Genomic DNA, 11,563 nt, shown 5'->3' with positions numbered 1-11,563 from the left:
TGCGCGGCAGACACTTACGGCGAAGAAGAACCATTTTGGGTTTTAATTTATTACTCGCATTTTAACACATTTGCTTAGTCTTTTCGATCTATTATATTATTTTCATTTGAATTATTAATTGAGATGAATGGCTGATTCTCCGATCTGTTCCTGTTTCCCTAAGATTTCCTTGCCGACGAATCGGGTGTAGGAAATGAGCTCACGTTTGAGCGATCTCTGGGGTTGGTGGAACATGAAATGATGTAACTAACAATTAATAAGTAATAGATTTAATCTGGTTTCTTCTTATAGGAATGTTAGTTTTATCTAGATAACCTCTCGTTTCTTATACAAACAACAAGAACAAACTAAATATATATAGCAAAATTATTTCCAAACTTCAAATAGATAAATACACTTTTGAAAGCGGTATCTGTGGTAGGTCTGTGTCTGTGTGTGTGTGTATGCATTTTGTACATACACACTTGCAACTTGTAATTAAATCGTAAAACATAAAAACCAATTTCTGCATTTTTGCACTTGCATCCCTGTACAAAGGAGAACAAATATTCACTTCGGTTTGGACTCATCTTTGACGATGTACTTTGACCTGCAAAGGTGGTAGGATGCCGACATCCCATCTCTAGCACCAGTAACCGTAACCATACAAATTTGAAATCAAAATTAAGCCCTAAAGAATCTTACAACTCGTACAATATATTGTCGGCAAATGGGGCACTCGTTCAGCACTTTGCCACACTTCGTGCACGTGGCCATGTGCCCGCACTCCAGGAATACGCACTCAATTGGCGCATCCATGCAAATCTTACAAAGCTCATCCGTAGCCAGTTTTTCCACAGCTGAAATAAACGTTAGTTGAGTTACAACTGGGAAAGCGAAGCAGCGGAAAGGGCATATCTCACCTGGTGTCGAGCGCATTGTCTTCCAGAGCCTGCTCACTCGATCCAGCAGTTCCTGTTTCTCACAGCAGCCTTTGTAGTCGACGCGATGCAACATGAGGACCTCCTTCAACTGTTTCACCGTCAGACTCTCCAAATCATTTCTGCAAAGCAAAATCAGAATATTTGTAGTATAATTCGTGCACCCCATAAAGAGATAGAGCCTCATCCACATACAAATCTTCAAAATCCTGCAAATTAACATATCGCGAATCAATGCAGGCCGCCGGCTCAAAGTCCAAGGGTGCTGCATACACATGAATGCCCTCGTCATCGTCCCAGTGAATATCATCATCCTGCGTCGGCGAGAACTCAATTGTTGGTGTAATGGGCATACCCGAAGATCTGCCACCAGCGGCCACGCTGATCGCCTCTCCACTCAGTGGAGAGACAGCATAGCTGCCCGCCTCAGAGCCGTCCACGGACTTTGTGCGCTGTTCCAGGTACGTGAGAAAGTCCTGCAGTTCCCTCTTGATGTCCTCCTCCGACATTTGCGAGTTCTCCAAATGACGCCGCATCTTCTCCACTTGCCGCCGAATATTTGTCTTGTTCTTCCCACAGCGCTGGCAGCTTGGGCGCTGCGAGTAGGTGGCAGGCTCTGGCTGTTCACTCAAAGTGGAGAGACCCAGACTAAGTCCACGTCCCCCAGAAGCCACCGGCGATTCATCGTCGCTGGAATGATGGGTGCGACTCAAGTAGCCATCGGAGCGTCGTCGCGTGACTTTCTTGGCGCGTTGCGGCACAACGGGATAATGGTTTGGCGGCATAGGGCGCTGCTCAATGTTGAGGGTCTCTGTGGTGTGCCCAGCCCCTCCGAGTTCGTCCCTGGCTGGTCGGCTGCGTAGAGTCACTTCAAGAATTTCCTCCGCGTTGCTGGTACTCGGTGTGTCAGCTGCTGGGTCGATCCTATTTACCTCCAGCACTTGCCACTGGTCCAGGTTGCTGCTGTTGGTGTCTGTGGTGGTCTTGCTCTCGTCGGATATGCCCCCAATGGCGCCTAGCTCCTCGAAACTTGACTGCGAGGAAACGTCCGCCCCGCAAGCATCCTTGCCAGTATCCTCCATTATATGGGAGTAGCCTGGACTCGTGTTGGTGGCTGTCGTGGATGGGCCTAGACCCAATTCAGCTGAGCTTGGCTCTGGCGCTGGATTGGCTTGCCCACTCGTAGCGCGTTCACTGAACGTGGCCATAATCTCATCATCAAAGCACTCACACTCGGACCTGTTGTCATGGGCTTCTTCAGCCGCTTGCCCGTTTTGGTTACCGCCACGGCTGCTTTGTGGATTGGCCTCAGCATCGCGGCTACTTGATGGCTGTGTGGAAGTCGACGGACTATTGCTGCTACGGCTGCTGCCGTTCGTATTGGCATGGACATGGGCCCGCTCCGGTCCACTAGAGCCGTTCACGGCACTGGCATATGTGGGAATCTCCCGCGTGGACACTCGCGGCTGCTCAAATATGTGCGAGGGTGCTTCTGTGCCTCCTGCGGCTTGACGGCCATTCTCGGGCGGCCTTGAACTTGCCTTTGTATCGAAGGAAGCAAAGGAATCACTTAAGTTGTCGGTTAGATTGGTAAAGAAATTTTGGCACGATTGTTTGATGCTATCAATAGGGTTCGCCTGTCCACGTCCGGGACTGTGGGGCCCATTGTTGGCACGACCCGTGTCCACTTGGGCCACATGCGCCAGCACAAGTCCCACAAGTTCCTCTTTCTCTGCAAACAAAAGGGTGTCTGGGTAAAACTTTGGATCTGGTGAAATGGCAGTGTCTGACTCACCCAAACAGCCATCAGTGGAAATGTGCTTAGACTGCAAGTAGAATATTAGATCCTTCGGTTTCAGCTTCAGCAAGTCGGTCCGCAGTAGCGGTCTTTGAGCAAATATCGCACATCGCTGGCAGCGTCTGGCATCAATGCAGTTGCCGCAATAAAAGCGCCTTAGGTTCGGACAAATAAATATAATTATTCTCGTATATCAATCATATGCATATGTATGTGTGTACGTGTACATGTGTGCATGCATGTTTATTTTGCACATACGGATGTATAGATATGGATATTTATTTATGTACTCACTTGCAATCGAAGCAGGCGCGCTTCCGACGAAATACGGTGAACTCAACTCCGCAACTCTCGCAGGGCATAATTTGATTGTAGTTTATGAGCTTTTGTACCAGTCTGATCGACCATTTATCCTTGCCCTTCCTTCTCACACCCTCTATGTTGGCATTGCATTTGTTTTTCAATGTCAACTCTCTGAATCACTGGATACTCGAGCCTTTTTGCGCCGTTATCATATCTCCGTTGATTGGAATGGTCTATGGGAGCAGAAAGTCTGCCAAATACTTACTCATAACCAATCCAATAAAGCTTGCGAATGATTTTTATAAATTTTTATCAAAATAGCAATACATATGCGCAGTGTGACCGCGGATTACCGATAAAATGGTATAAAAAAGAGCTTAACCCAATCAACCCCCCTCTATTTAAACAGTTGAACACCTTGAGTTAAACAACTGAAAATAGCAATGTTTGTAAACTCTTAAAAGAATCTTCTTTATTTATAAAAATTGATTGGCAATATTTCATTCACCTAAACTGGGTTGATAATTTTGTAAGTGTCATTATATTCGTGCGTAATTTGAAATACCCACTGGTCGACAATGGGTTAAACGTTGTCAGTCCATGGTCGGAAATCTTTTACTCGATTTAAATATTCGGCATTATATTACTAGTAAACTAAAACTCTCAGCCCTGAAACTACAATTTTATCTAATTTATGAATCAATTTTACACAAGATTGGCTTATTTTCAGGACACTTTTAAGCAGAGAACAGGGTTGAAAAAGAAAAGGCCAACTTCAAATAAAAGCAAATAACGTAAGTGGGCATGAAATGTTATGTAGTGTAATGTTACGTCATTTGACCACTTGTTGCTTGTATGGACGTTTTTATACCCTAGTTTCAACAATTGTCGATACCCTATATATACATACATAGATATATATTTATTGTTTGCTGCGGAGTCGCACAGATTGAACGGTGTCGATTTCACACAACAATTACACTCGTGTCTCGTATTTAGTTATTATTTATTTAATTCACATCCACTACTTACATTTAAGTATATAATTATATGCATTTAAATAGTTAAGTGCCATAAAATGTTGCAATCTTGTTTAAAATAATACATCGTTTAATTGCTAAGTATTATACGGTCTGCCTTTCTGCTCTTCCTACAAGTCATTTAGTTATATACACATGGTTCCCGATGATTGAGCTTTTCCGAAATTCTTCTTGATAAGTCTTTAATTATATAAACAAATGCGTCCGTTGCCCCTGCTACTGCTACGAGCACAAAGAGTAAAGGTGTGTGCAAGCAAGCTATTCTTCAAACTGCCGCGACTGATGAGTGTTGGAATCCTTAAGCAGCGCCAGCACCGCAACGTATTTTGTCTAAAGTAGCCACACAGGTGTATGGTGTGTGAGGTGTGGGTTGGAAAGGAAACATAGGCAACAGCAAGAGAGCAAATGAATATTGAATTTGAAAATGTACAGTTCTTGTTTTATATAGAATTATATATTGGCGAGTTGGAACGATGCCTTAAGCTGCTGCTCTGAAGACAGATACTACGAAACGTGATGCAGATCCCCAGCCTTGACGTGGCTTTGAAGGAGATCATCATTGTTGTTGTCATCGTCGTGAATACCTGACAGTTCCAGCGCACGATTCTTTTCATATTCCACAAAGTCGTCGAAGAGACTGGGCCACGCTTCGGTGTCATCGTAATTGTTTATATCACATTGTTCCGTAAAGTTGAGGTACATGTTCCATGTATCCTTCGGTATGCGGCGTATATTCGGGTGCTTTTCGAGGAAGTTTATCCAGTTTGAAAAGAGATCAGGTGATTGTACAGTGAACACTAGTTTCCATAAATCGATTGCCATCTCCAAAGAGAGGACGCGCTGATCTGGTTCCAGGCCAAAGCTGCGAAAACAAGCAAATAAAACGTGAATTTTAATTATACTGAAATGAAAGCATAGCAGCAAAGTGGTAAATTACCGAAAAGTGAAACGGTATAGCTGCTTGAACATCTCAGAGTCTGCCTTAAGCATCTCAATGGTTTGTTCCAGCCGCAGGCGAATGTTGGCTATTGTGTCCGCACGCATCTTGTGCAGGCCATCAATGAATTCTGTCTTGGTGAAGCGGCACATCTGAGAGGCATCCAGGCACCAGGCCAACACAAGTATTGCGAACTCATCGGGCTGATAGTTCAGATCATTGCACAAACGTTCGATGCCGTCAGTGAGTATCATGTCTTCATCGTCCGGGTCCTTGTACACATCGAACAGTTTGATTAGAGTTTGGTGTGAAACCTCCATCGATTCTTTGACGGCTGCGACGGAACGATAGATAAGTCAAATGCACTCAAATGGATAAATCTGGGCATAGCAAATGACTCACCAGTTGTTATGATATCGCTCATCGTGGGTGCACTTCCATTAAGCAAACCTAAAGACTTAAAACTATTACGCTTAGTATCACAATTGTTTGCTTTTACTGGCTTGAGTGGAGTTCGGCTAGAGAGCAACTCGTCAGTTTCTGCAATGATGAGAGGTGATGAGAGAATGAGAATTTCGAATTGAAAGTAAAAGGTTGCTTGTTGTACGTACCGCGTGGCCGATCGTTGTATATGGCGCAACGCTCATTCGCATTGGGATTGGGGCCGACCGATTCGTAGCAGTTGGCGAGGCTGGTGGTTTGGCAGGCGTTCGCGTGCGATGCGTTAGGAGACGAGGACGTTGGCAACGATTGTTCGGCAGAAGACTGGAAGCATTTCAGGCAATTGCCCATAGTGCGGGCGGTTTGGTGTCCTCCGCGACTTGCCCTGGCCCTGCACTTTGCTTCGCATATGCTTCCTTAGCACTGTCTAAATGGCAGACACTTGCACTTGCGTGTGTTGCGGGCCCTATGACTACTGGCTTTTGGCTACTGGCTATCGGCTTGACATTGGCACTGCGGGTTCGCCCAATGACGCTCTGACGCATCGAACATATGGTGAGACTTCTTTGTTGCTGCTGCTGCTGCTACGCTGTTATTATTTTGGTGCCCCCTACGCAAACGCACTGCTGCATGTGTCTGTGTATACATACATATATTGACACACGTCGTGCAAATACATCCAGCTGCAGTAATCACTGCCACAAAAGTCCTCGATTCGAGTAGTTTTCACATTTTATTCCATTTTATTTTTGGCCGCACTCAAACATTAGTGTGGTGTGGCACATTTCCCAGAGTTTAATTTAATTTTTAAAATAATTTTTAGGTTTTTCTCTTCCTTGCAGTGTGACCGCGGATTTATCGATAAAATATACCGCCTGTGTACCAAAATATGACTTCTTAATTTCAAAAAATACCGAAATATTTTGAACAAAAGTTACTGGGGCATACAAGAATGTAAAAAATGTAAAAATGTAATTATCAATGTAAACATTTAACTATCAATTTAATTATCTATGAAAACATGTAATTATCAATTTACAATTGTAAGTATCTATGTAAAAATGTAAGTCGATAAAAGGAGTTTATCGACTGAGGTATTTTGCCGCCCAGAGGGCGCCACTGCAGCGCTCACAATTACAAAAAGTTTGTGTGCACTCGGGTTTAAGCCAAGCAGTTACCAATTTCACTTACCATCTTCAGGTTGCTCGGTGCATGGAAAAAGCGGTCTTGAACTCTACCAAAAAAAGTACGTATGACCTACGTGTGTGTATTGGTTGAGTGCCTCGTCGGATCTGCACAATAGATGAAGTTTTGGGCAATTTCAAAACCAGCCATCAGGGTTGACTGAACTTGGTAGTTGGGACGCCAAGACAGCACAACAGTGTGTGCGTGCGTGTGTGTGTGTTCTTTGGCCAACATCGTGTGAACATTTGGCAGCGTATGTGTCCATGTTGGTATGTTTGGGAAAGGGTAAAACGAAATCTGCTGTGCGGGCTGCTTGGATGATCATTGTTTTGACTGGTTTTAATTGGGCCTGTAACGAGAGAGAGTTTCCTACTGTGAAAAATGTACTTGCTCTAGTTTTGTATGAAAAGGGACACATTCAAGTGTACATTCAATGATCAATACCGTAAATTAAAGAGCCCTTAAATGTGAAAGTTGACGGGGATCTGACTGCGGTTCCTCTGATAATGGAGAGATTCCATTCAGATCCGCTTTAAGTGTGTCATCAAGGAAGAGATATATAAAAAAAGTATCCCCGTACCCCCCGCTAACGTGTATTTATTTCCATCCAGTTCGATTACAGACGTCCCATCAGCGGAGCAACTGATTGGATTGATAAGGCTGACAGCTGGGAATGTCTTCAGATCGGTTTCACAAGTGAGTGTAGTCGTAGCATACATGCAATTAATTTCGTTCTATCTTATCGCACCCCGCGGCATGCACAAGACTCATTAACTTTTCGAATCTGCTCTCCCCCTGGGACGCCAGAGCCGCCAAAGATGGACTGCTGGACGTTCTGTCGGCGGCCACACGCAAGGACACAAATGCCAAGGACAGTGACTCGATGACTCCGGTTATGTGGGCGGCCTTTGAGGGACGCCTCGATGCACTGCGCCTACTGTGTGGCAGAGGGTAAGCATTGCCCGTTCCCTCCACCGTCTTGACTTTGCTTTTAACTCGTCCATTTCCATCTGCCAGAGGCGATCCCGACAAATGCGATCAATTTGGTAACACAGCCTTACACTTGGCTGCGGCCAAGGGGCATCTGCATTGCGTGGACTTCTTGGTCAAGTTTGGAGTCAACATTTACGCCTTGGACATCGACAAGCACAGTGCCAAGGACCTGGCGGCCATTAACGGACGCGATGAGATCCTGCGCTACTTGGACGCGGCCACTGCACAGTTCGAGACCAATGAAAAGTAAGCGCAAGAAAAATCATCCAAAAATCATTTGTTTATCGACAAGTTGTTCCCTTTTTTAGGAGGAAGTCCAGAGCTTTGAGGGAGCTGGCCGAGAAGAACTGCGAGAAACGAGTCCGTGAGTACATGAAGCGTCAGCAGCAGCGGCAGGATGCAGACTATTGCGATGCCATTCCGCCACACGCACCGAGCCACGGCACCAGCAAGCCCAGCAACATGTTGTCCACGCTCAAGCAGAAGATCTGGTCCAGCCAGGGGAACTTGAATAAGGCGCCGCGCGACACAGCTCCAGCCACTGCGCCGACAAAGTTCAGCGATCTGGTGGGCAGCGGGAGCAGCAGCAGCGGCGGCTCCACCATTGCCAGTCGTGTGGGGACCGTACAAAAGCGACCCTCGCACCTGCAGAGCAGGCAGCACACAAGCGGATGTCCCCACGCGAAGGTGCCTGGTGACGGAGGGGATGGAGGCTTCAAAGTGCGGGAGCTGGAACCGGATGGCAAGCGGACCATCACCTCGCTGACGGGCCTGCAGCGCGACTCGGAGGTGCTGTACGTGGGCACCTTCAGCTCCACCGAAGAGAGTATTGGCAAGCGTGGCAAGATCACGGACGTGTTCGAGGTGGAGTCAAGCATCGACGAGCCAGACCACAACGAGCCCCGAATTGGCTACAATTCCGCACTGTCGCGCTCCTTCTCCCAGCCGGACATTCTCGGCGATAGCCCCTTGACGCAGAAGCTGAACGAGGATCTGGGTCGCCAGAGACCCGTCGGCCTCTTCGACAGACCCACTATGCTGGGCAGCATTGCATTTAGGCGCTCCGTGACGGCGGCCCTCAGCCAACTCCAGCTGCACACAGACACCAGCTCAACCTCCACTATGCGCAATGCTGGAGGTGAGGGCGGCAAGGCACGCTCTGGCGGCAGCAAGGGGAGAATGTACCTGAATCTGTCCGACGACACGGACTCAGAGGGCGGCGGCAACGACATTTACAGCGAAGATGAGGACGACGATCAGGATCAGGAGGCCATGTGCACTGCCCTGCAGCGGTTCCTGGCTGTCTGGGCCCTGGAAGAGTACCTGCCAGTGTGAGTGATTCTTCTCCAGTCTCTATACGCCCTCATTTGACATAACACGAGCTATCTTACAGATTTCAGAAGCAAGAGATTGACCTCGAAACGCTGATGCTACTTACCGAGGGGGACATCAAGTCGCTCGGCCTGCCGCTGGGACCGTTCAGGAAGCTCACCTTTGCCATCCAGGAGCGACGCAACGCCTTGGCAAATCCTGGACCCATGCTAGACAGTCGCTTATAGTTCGTAGCGTAAAATATATTTCATTTCATTTCAATTTCATTTCGTGATAAAAGCTTAGTGGGCCAGAGTTTTACAGCAGTCAGCTTTAATTGCAATCATAACTTGCGTCACCTTATCTTTCCTGCGACCTTGCAGGGCTGCGTGCTGCTGATCGATGTCTCACTGCAATCAGCTGATTTTCGCAAAGTTTTTGTTGTCATTTTCTTTGCATTTGATCTTTTGTTAACCACATCAAAAATTGGAGTTCCCCCAGTGTGCCTAGTCTTGGATCTCAAAAAAGTGTAATAGGAAAAAAGAAAATTAGTTTTGTTGAAATGGATAAGCCCAGCAAAGCTCGCAGCCCTGAGGAAATCGCCGACTGGCGCGACGCTTCATTCCACATGGTTATCTATGAATACTTCGTGAAGAATCTGTCGCTTCCGTCGGACCTGGGTACGCTCATCGGCTACATATTATTCATCATAATCACGTGGTATGTGCTTCTGTGGGCGCTGCGTTTCATGTTCTCGATGATCTGGCCGGTGGTCATGGTGGTCCTTGCCGTGCTCATGATCCGCTTCCTAGCCACATTCGAAGCCTCAGATTTGATAGACTTGATCTTCCAGGTCGTAGTAATGGTGTCCGATAATTTATTGTCGGTCGGGGCCAGAGTCTTGGAGTTTGGCTTAAGTTTTTTAAATTAAATAAAAGTACAAATAAATGTAACTTGCACATTCTAAAGTACTCGACGGGTACAATAATGAAATAAAAGACTGGTTCTGTACATGAATTGTGTTCGAATAAAATATCGATGCACATAAAAGATATTTTAATGCTGGCAGTTGTGTCTTGAGGTACCGGAAGAGTTCAATTGCCATTTCAGGCTTGGACAAGCCTAAGTCTAACTTTACCCTGTACAGGAAACAACTACTGAAAAAACCACATTTTAAAAAGAATGAAGTCCATTGGTAATGTTTAAATTACAACCGAACTAATTTATAATCGCAAGCAAATATGAGAAGGTATATTTCTGAGGGTGGTATAGTAGTTAAATTACGCGGTCACACTGACAAGATTCAAGAAAAGTGTTGTAAGCACCAGATAGTTGTCAGAGTAAATATTAAATTCTATCGATGGAATTTCTATCGGTAAATTATATCGAAATTAGTAGGCGCGCTAGATATTAAATATTAGATTAAACTGCTAACTGCAACCGGCTGAAATAAATGTTATACCAGCAGAAGAAAGAATAAATTCAACAGAAATCATATTCCCAAGACTTGAGGCCATAATTGCCGCATAGACCCCCCATTTCATCCGAGACTGTGCCCAACAACACGCCAACAGAGACGGCAACCACATCTGCAAGGCGTGACATAAACTGAAACATTTTCCATGTGAAGTTTCTGAGATTTTTGATATAATTTTGATAAGTATAACGTAAAATGTATATTTTCTCCGTCTAGCAGCAGACGACCCCTTGCAGCACCTCTGCGGTTCAAGTTGAAGGCGACCAAATCTTATTTTTAGCTAGTAGGCCATAGCTAAGGTGTCCGCGGCGTCTGTCTGGTGCTCTTTCATATATTTTTGGCGGCCAAATATAACATACATATGTAAGAGCAGCGGATAAAAGCCCTTTGAGCTTAATATTAATAATATTTTACCTATTGCAGCTATTACAATGACCATAATTCGGCTGGAATCGTCGGATAAGGAAATATTCGACACGGACACGGAGATCGCCAAGTGCTCGGAGACCATCAAGACTGCTCTCGAAGATCTGGGCGATGAAGCCGACAATAGCGTGCTGCCCTTGCCAAATGTCAACTCGCTCATTTTGAAGAAGGTGCTCCATTGGGCCACCTACCACAAGGACGATCCCGAGCTGGCTGAAGAGGACGAAAACAAGGAGAAGCGCACCGATGACATTTCGTCATGGGATGCCGATTTCTTGAAAGTGGACCAGGGCACATTGTTCGAACTCATTTTGGCTGCCAACTATCTGAACATTCAGGGATTGTTGGACGTCACATGCAAGACTGTGGCCAATATGATCAAGGGGAAGTCGCCCCAAGAGATCCGGGAGACTTTTGCCATTATGAACGACTTCTCGCCAGCCGAGGAGGAGCAGGTGCGAAAGGAAAACGAATGGTGCGAGGAGAAGTGAAGCCAGCAGTGCAGTGCGGAGCCATGAATTGGTTGTGCATAAAGTACATTTGATTTACCTCTTTTTACCTCTCATATTATGTTGTCCATTTTGTTATCGGCTAAAACCGAAAATAAATAATCTAAAAATTAAGCTGAGACTAAAATTAAGCTCCAATGGAGGACCTAAAATACGTTAAAGGATAGCTTTTGTATCTATTCACACAACTCACCAATTTGTTCCATTATTCAATTCAATTCAA

General features: G+C 45.7%; 4 protein-coding genes across 5 annotated transcripts; 2 read left to right on the top strand and 2 right to left on the bottom strand.

The window, feature by feature from the left end:
• Nucleotides 1–14: 14 nt before the first annotated feature.
• Nucleotides 15–3,371, bottom strand: LOC117891495. The gene is made up of 5 exons (XM_034796983.1): nucleotides 3,013–3,371; nucleotides 2,716–2,873; nucleotides 1,116–2,652; nucleotides 903–1,042; nucleotides 15–839 (listed from the first exon to the last, which is right to left on the bottom strand). The coding sequence occupies exons 1-5, from the start codon at nucleotides 3,078–3,080 to the stop codon at nucleotides 664–666; spliced, it is 2,079 nt and encodes a 692-aa protein (XP_034652874.1). The 5' UTR covers nucleotides 3,081–3,371; the 3' UTR covers nucleotides 15–663.
• Nucleotides 3,372–4,011: 640 nt separating this feature from the next.
• Nucleotides 4,012–6,294, bottom strand: LOC117891510 (DCN1-like protein 3). The gene is made up of 4 exons (XM_034797004.1): nucleotides 5,610–6,294; nucleotides 5,401–5,538; nucleotides 4,999–5,332; nucleotides 4,012–4,923 (listed from the first exon to the last, which is right to left on the bottom strand). Exons 1-4 carry the CDS (start codon nucleotides 5,788–5,790, stop codon nucleotides 4,566–4,568), a joined length of 1,011 nt encoding a protein of 336 aa, XP_034652895.1. The 5' UTR covers nucleotides 5,791–6,294; the 3' UTR covers nucleotides 4,012–4,565.
• Nucleotides 6,295–6,599: 305 nt separating this feature from the next.
• Nucleotides 6,600–9,214, top strand: LOC117891501 (Usher syndrome type-1G protein homolog). The gene is made up of 6 exons (XM_034796991.1): nucleotides 6,600–6,685; nucleotides 7,236–7,320; nucleotides 7,432–7,575; nucleotides 7,642–7,863; nucleotides 7,926–8,948; nucleotides 9,011–9,214. Exons 2-6 carry the CDS (start codon nucleotides 7,298–7,300, stop codon nucleotides 9,174–9,176), a joined length of 1,578 nt encoding a protein of 525 aa, XP_034652882.1. The 5' UTR covers nucleotides 6,600–6,685; nucleotides 7,236–7,297; the 3' UTR covers nucleotides 9,177–9,214.
• A 1,155-nt stretch (nucleotides 9,215–10,369) lies between these two features.
• On the top strand, nucleotides 10,370–11,459 carry LOC117891519 (S-phase kinase-associated protein 1). 2 transcript variants are annotated; one of them, XM_034797017.1, is made up of 3 exons: nucleotides 10,370–10,552; nucleotides 10,622–10,768; nucleotides 10,829–11,459. In XM_034797017.1, exon 3 carries the CDS (start codon nucleotides 10,837–10,839, stop codon nucleotides 11,320–11,322), a length of 486 nt encoding a protein of 161 aa, XP_034652908.1. In that variant the 5' UTR covers nucleotides 10,370–10,552; nucleotides 10,622–10,768; nucleotides 10,829–10,836; the 3' UTR covers nucleotides 11,323–11,459. The 2 variants fall into 2 exon arrangements, with proteins under 2 accessions (XP_034652908.1, XP_034652907.1); XM_034797016.1 differs by lacking the exon at nucleotides 10,370–10,552 and having other exon boundaries at nucleotides 10,595–10,749; nucleotides 10,827–11,459.
• Nucleotides 11,460–11,563: the final 104 nt, after the last annotated feature.

Source organism: Drosophila subobscura, chromosome E (genome assembly GCF_008121235.1).
Source record: "Drosophila subobscura isolate 14011-0131.10 chromosome E, UCBerk_Dsub_1.0, whole genome shotgun sequence".
NCBI classification, from domain to species: domain Eukaryota; kingdom Metazoa; phylum Arthropoda; class Insecta; order Diptera; family Drosophilidae; genus Drosophila; species Drosophila subobscura.
This window is presented reverse-complemented; position numbering and strand designations above follow the sequence as displayed.

What these genes read in the sequence shown, in the direction of transcription:
- LOC117891495 (XM_034796983.1), bottom strand. Translation starts at nt 3,080, where the DNA reads ATGCCCTGCGAGAGTTGCGGAGTTGAGTTCACCGTATTTCGTCGGAAG. An exon ending in CGCGCCTGCTTCGATTGCAA is followed by an intron (nt 2,874 to 3,012) that starts GTGAGTACATAA and finishes TCCGAACCTAAG; the next exon opens with GCGCTTTTATTGCGGCAACT. An exon ending in GACAATGCGCTCGACACCAG is followed by an intron (nt 840 to 902) that starts GTGAGATATGCC and finishes CGTTTATTTCAG; the next exon opens with CTGTGGAAAAACTGGCTACG.
- LOC117891510 (XM_034797004.1), bottom strand. Translation starts at nt 5,790, where the DNA reads ATGGGCAATTGCCTGAAATGCTTCCAGTCTTCTGCCGAACAATCGTTG. An exon ending in ATACAACGATCGGCCACGCG is followed by an intron (nt 5,539 to 5,609) that starts GTACGTACAACA and finishes TCATCATTGCAG; the next exon opens with AAACTGACGAGTTGCTCTCT. An exon ending in CTATACCGTTTCACTTTTCG is followed by an intron (nt 4,924 to 4,998) that starts GTAATTTACCAC and finishes TTGTTTTCGCAG; the next exon opens with CTTTGGCCTGGAACCAGATC.
- LOC117891501 (XM_034796991.1), top strand. Translation starts at nt 7,298, where the DNA reads ATGTCTTCAGATCGGTTTCACAA. An exon ending in TCTTCAGATCGGTTTCACAA is followed by an intron (nt 7,321 to 7,431) that starts GTGAGTGTAGTC and finishes CTGGGACGCCAG; the next exon opens with AGCCGCCAAAGATGGACTGC. An exon ending in CTGGAAGAGTACCTGCCAGT is followed by an intron (nt 8,949 to 9,010) that starts GTGAGTGATTCT and finishes GCTATCTTACAG; the next exon opens with ATTTCAGAAGCAAGAGATTG.
- LOC117891519 (XM_034797017.1), top strand. Translation starts at nt 10,837, where the DNA reads ATGACCATAATTCGGCTGGAATCGTCGGATAAGGAAATATTCGACACG.